We start from the raw sequence: 5859 nt of genomic DNA on the forward strand, positions 1-5859 counted from the left end.
GATGCATGACAGGGTGCGGTTGGCTCTGCCTATTGCTTTGTCGCATTGGCGACTCATATGCATCCTGGAGTCAATCCTGACTCCAAGATCCCTCTCTGCCTCTGTGTTGCTGAGAGGGTCAGCCCATAACCTATAACCATAATGCTGGTTCCCTCTCCCCAGGTGCAGCACCCTGCACTTGTCCTTGTTGAACCACATCCTGTTCAGATCCGCCCACTTCTCCAACCTATCCAGGTCTGCCTGGATGTGGTCCCTGCCTACTGGTGTAGCCAAGGCCAGGAGCTCCCTGCTACTGGGGCAGGGGGACATTTGTCCCTGCCCTGGCAGCAGGCAGTCCCCCCAGGGGCAGGGAGCAATGTCCCAGCCCTGGCCAGGAGGCAGCTGTCTCCTGGCACAGTGCTCCCTGGCAGCCCCTAGGCTAGCACCCAGGCGGAGCCTAGAGCTCCCCCTGGTGGCAGCAGGGACCCACTGCAGGGCTCCAGGAAGCAGGAACAGTCTGCTGCCATTAGCAGCAAATTTGCTTCTGGTTTCCTGCACGTGTGGATGCTTGTCTAGGAGCATTTACTCATGAGTAGTTTACTTGTGAGTAAAGTGCTCCCAGATCTAATGCATGTATAGACACATCCATTATTTCTTAAATTAATGAATTCTAGTTACAGCATGTAAAATGCCCACTTCCAATTTTTTATTTTAATCCTCACTTGCCCCAAAAGCTCTGTATCTGGCAGATTAATTTCCTCAGTTTTTTTGGCCCCTGCCTCTATTTGGTAGCTTGAGACAAGGGCTGCTGGCACTTTTCTGAAAATACCTGTAGTAGAACTCAGCAGAATAACTGTTCAGAAAGTCAGTCAGAGCCTGGGAAAGAAGCAGGTGGAAGGCTTACACAAACCACATGTACCATGTAGTGGGAGAAGAGCTAAACTAAGAAAATAGAGTGAACTGACTTTGCAATGGCAAGCGTGGGAGGACCTGTTCCCTTAACATGTCTTAGCCCACTGATGGAAGCTGCCTCCTTTCCCAGGTGGCAGTGACTACTCCAAGGTCCTTCTGTTCATTGACAGCATCAGCAGCTCCCTTCCTACGCTTTGTCTGCAACTTTGCTCTGCTCCCTTCTTGTTGGTCTCCCTTGACATCTTTGGAGGAGTTAGGAAAGGGAGCATGGGAGATATCCAATGCTACAAGTAATTGCCTTCTTGCATCCTAATGCTACTCTGTGGTGTGCTACAGTCATCACCAAGACTGAGTCCCACTGAGCCTTTTTTAAAACAAAAACCAAAAACAGCACCCCCACCATCACCTGGGTATTTCAGTGACTGACGGCACACAATCAGAACTGATAAGTTTCTAAGAAAGTGAGGGGATTGTAACACTTTTAAAAACTGATCTGAGTAAAACTGTCCATCTCTTGACTGCTGCTCTTGAAAGCACTACATTAAATTCTGACCCTCCCTCCCCACCCCCCAGGCAGTAGCACAGGCACAAGAGTCACACCTGCTCAACTGTGTAATCAGGAGTACACACAGGAAATAAAATGATTCGGCCCAGGGCTCTGACTTGATGACAGAAGTTTCATGAGGGCAAAAGAGACTTGTCATCAGAGAGTAACCAATGCAATTTAAAAATTCTACTTGAGGCTGAATTTTTAACCTACTGTTTTCTTAAGTAACTCCTAGGGCTAATACAAATGAAAGAAGTTAGGCAGAGGGAAAATCTCCATGTTTCCTAGTTTTCTCTTTTGCATTTGGTGGAACTTTGGGAACATTTTTTACAGATACCGAGGCACCACCAGGTACCCAGCAAAGCCAAGGTGTGGTGGCAGAGTGGTTAAAGCATCTTCCTGTTATCCTTGAAGTATGAGTTTGACCCCCACTCTGGACTTTTGCCAAAGGTCACCCTCAGTTGACCCAGCTGTAAATGGGTATTTGGTCATTTGGGTCAAAGGTGGCCAGATGTGATGCTAGCTCCATCACTCCCCAGTGTGCTGTTGCTACAGAAATTAGTGTGCCTTAACCATGTTAACGTAATGGACTGCTAGGCTTAGGTGGACCTTTGACCTCTTACTGAAATCAATAGCCTGACTACCATCAATATTCTTGCCCTTCATGACTGTGGAATTTTACTGGGTAACTGCAGGATCAGCCCAATTCTGTAAGCTTTTCCAGGTGGATGGAGCTACTCCATGAAGTCTTATCTTTCTGGATTTGGTTATTCAGAGTAGTTTGTAGAATAATAGCCAGACGATGACAGTATACATTGTTTGCTTGGGCTTTTTACACAGCAAGCCAATGCTTGAGCAAGAAAATATAATTATAAACCCACAAAAACTATCGGGGGTACTTAGGGGCAGATACAGTACCCGAAGGTACTTTTACCTTTTCTCTTTGAGTTGACTAACTTCCAACTGGAATGGATCATTAATATCTTCTAGGCTTAAAATGATATGTGGACATCTTGTATATACTATAATATATACAATTAGTACTTATGAAAGGTGGCAGACTCCCAGTACTGGAAAACTGAAGCCTTCCATATTCATCTGCAAATAAATGCAGGACAGCCTTAACTTAGAGCCAACAATTTCTCTCATCCTGCAACGTGTTTCATGTGGACAGAACCCTGCCCCCACAGAGAGTTTATTGAATCATCCTTACTTTCTAGAAGAATTTAGCCTCCCTGTCCATGGTTTTCTGATACTGCCAACTAAAGGGGCGTATGTGTGTGTGAGTGTATGTGTGTGTGTGTGAGAGAGAGAGAGATAAATACCTATACTCTGGACTGAGACAGCAAAGCAGCTGTCACATTTAAGTACTTTCTGTCACTACTAGTTAATTTAGGGTGAAAAGCTTCATATCACATTACCAATTCGCTGAAGCCTATGGACTGTTTTTTAAACTTCAATTCAGCAGTGGAATTGACACACTCAGCCTGACTGCCATAATAAAATAACAGTGGAAATACAGTTCTTGCTTTCAGGTTACATATGAATCTGCATGTCAGTTTTAAGGAGTCATAATCGTATTCTACATTGGAGCATGTGTTGGCAGTGGTCCCTCCCTCTGTTCAGCAATCCACCCACTTTTGGTTGGGAAATGCTCATTTACCACCTACCTATTGTTAATATGATTTTGATTAACACTTAATACAAATCTTCAAACCCTAAAAGAATCACATATACAGCCTTCCAATAAAATTTAGCCCATTAAGAATGGCCATTGCTCAGTGATGCTGCACTCTGGTCTAAATTGCTACGAAAGCCAAACTCTCCCTTCCTAACAGACATTAGGTTTAAATGAGGGGGGAAAAAAGAATTTTCAAATATAAATATCACCCTCATTGTAGCAACACCCTGGATGTTTGGGGGCTTGGAAAATTTGGTGTCCAGTAAGATGGCTCAAATGCACTGAAACTGTTCAAACCAGATCGGATGAACATGCACATCCATTGGACTGAGACATGCAAATCTTTCATTCACTTTAGACTAAACTGAAGCATCAGTTAATTAGCGTGGGGGTAGTGGAAGGGACACTGTCCATATTCACTCCAGCTTCTCTGTAGGTATCATCCTCCCTACCAGGCACCTCTAGAGTACAGAGCAAGGAACCAGAGCATACAGATATTTCCCCTCCAACAAGAAAGTTCACGCAGTGGAAGAGTAGCACCCTCCACAGCCCCAGATCCCCTGCTAACAAACTTAGGAGAGTTAAGAAGGCGAGCTGAGTATTTCATGAGTCCCTAAAAGTGCTTAAACCAGTGTCCCCTCCCTCGCCCCAATGTCAGGAAAGCCAGGCGCGAATGATCCCCAAAGCTCCCCGGAGTGAGCGCAGGGAGAGAGCTGGCGCAGCTTACCCGGCGTAGCGGTTGTTGTAGAGGTAGCCTTGCACCGGCACCCAGGTCTTCAGGACGAGCAGACAAAGAGGCAGCAGAGCTGCTCCCGGGCTACCGGGACTCCTCGGGAGTTTCATGGTGCAAAGGGCGAGGGATGGAGAGCGAGCCCCGCCGCGGCCGCCGCCCCGTCTCCAGGTGGCAGCTCCCCGCGCACACAAAGCGGCCCCCGCCGGGCCGGGGCGGGGAGGAGCGGGGCGGCGGGAGGTGGCGCCGTGCCTCAGCCCCGCATCAAACAAGTCGCCGAAGAAAATCGGGGGTAGGAAGTTGCCTCGCGGCAGCAGCCCGGGGGGCTGGCCGGGCCCCGTGCAGCCCCGCTCCCCAAATCCAGTGTCCGCGCTGCCGGCTGCCCCCTCGCCTCCCCCTGGCATGTGACAGGGCACTGGCGGAGGGGCAGGCAGGGCTCGTGCCGCCCACGCCCGCCCTGCCCGGGGCGCCGCGCTAGGGGTGGCAGCGGGCAGCCACAGTGGGTCGGAGGGTTTCTGGGACGGGAGGGCTCCACACGCGCGCGCGCACGCACACGCACACACACACACGGGGAACAAAGGGACGTGGCGTTTCAGCCCTGGGGCTTTGTGTAGGGCCACGGGGAAGGAAAGCCACCAAGAGTGGGGTTCAATTTATATATCTATCTATATATATTCTGGCCTAGCTGGCACAGCATCTCCCCTGGAACACGTCCCCGCAGAGACAGGGGCGAGCTGTGGTGTTGTGCTGCTCCCGGACAAACCCAGAGCCACATCCCTGAGGCAATCCCCTGTGCAGGGCTGGACACAGGCATGGGCAGAAAGGCAGCCCGAAAATGGTGAAAATAAGGATTATTATTATCATTATCTCTGGCGAAAGAGGGGGTGGGGGGGCTGATACTAAAAGTTTGCCTGGGGCCACCAGGAGTCTAGGTACCGTGCTGTCCCTGCGCCTTGTAACCCAGGCCTGGCTGGTTAAGAAAGCTAGATGTTAAGATGCAGAAGAATCTTTTTTGCCTGAGATAATTTTGAGTTTTAAAGAATGCAACGTTTGCCTGGAAAAAGATTAGCTTAAAAAGCCATTCTGATATATAGCAAATGGATGGTGTCTTTTTTTTAGTACTTATATCGCCTTTCATAGCTGGATAACAAAGTGCTTCACAGACAGTGATTCCTGGCATCTCTGAGGTAGGTAAGAAATGCAGGGGGAATAGTAGAACCAGCTGAGATTTGAACATGTGTGAGAAATATGGTGTAATCCCTATTAATGCTTCAGTGGGAAAGAGGGAGCTTTTTGAAAAGGACTGTATGAAATTATGCATACTTGGTGCTTAGTGGTTGAAAAGTTAACATATTTCTTTGTATCCTACCATTTACTGGGTTAGCCTGTTGGTCCATCTTGCCCAGTGTCCTGTGTCCCACAGTGGCAGAGAGTGGGTGTGGAAAGGGAGAGTGAACCAGATATGACCAGGGTTTTTTTCCCCACTGTTTCTCTCTGTTTTGCAGCCTCCAGCATTTAAGGAAACTCTGATTCAGAGGCTTTGCCCCTAACCCCCATGCTAAATAACTACTGATGCACTTTCCTCCAAGAATTTGCAAATCTGCCCAAATTGTCAGCTTCCACAAAACCTGGTGGCAGTGAGTTCCACACTTGAATGACACACTGAGTGCATCTCCATGAGCGCACAAGTGCTTTTCCCTGGGACAGTTGTGCCACTGCTACTTGTCCCTACATGCACGCTGTGGCCCATGGCAAATTGCCCCAGGTGGGGTAGAGGAGGCTGGGGCCAGTACCTGGACTGGTTCCAGCAACTTCACCTAGAGTCCTGGGGGCTTCCTGGGTCTGCAGTGGTGGCAATCCCGGCACACGGAGCCTGGCCAGCAACTAGAGCTGGCCAGGTTCCAGTTTTCGTCAGTGTATGCTGTAGCCATGTGTGCTGCCCCGCTTTTTTTGTTACATTTTTTTTAGATACCAGGATTTGCCAGTATCAAATTTTGGCTCTGTGCTGCA

At 48.8% G+C, this 5859-nt stretch overlaps 1 protein-coding gene across 2 annotated transcripts in view; it reads right to left on the minus strand.

Moving 5' to 3' along the window:
- The window catches only part of CPA6 (carboxypeptidase A6), a 234521-nt gene extending 230301 nt beyond the window's left edge, over positions 1–4220 (minus strand). For both annotated transcript variants that reach the window (XR_002099514.1, XM_019527765.1), the window contains exon 1: positions 3847–4220. Coding sequence is in view for 1 of the 2 variants with exons in the window: in XM_019527765.1 (XP_019383310.1) it covers positions 3847–3962 (116 nt within the window). In the remaining variant the exon portion in view is untranslated. The remainder of the gene's footprint in view (positions 1–3846) is intronic.
- Between the last annotated feature and the right edge of the window lie 1639 nt (positions 4221–5859).

This window comes from Gavialis gangeticus, unplaced genomic scaffold (assembly GCF_001723915.1).
Source record: "Gavialis gangeticus isolate Ggan-Ray unplaced genomic scaffold, GavGan_comp1, whole genome shotgun sequence".
In the NCBI taxonomy this organism is placed as follows: Eukaryota; Metazoa; Chordata; order Crocodylia; family Gavialidae; genus Gavialis; species Gavialis gangeticus.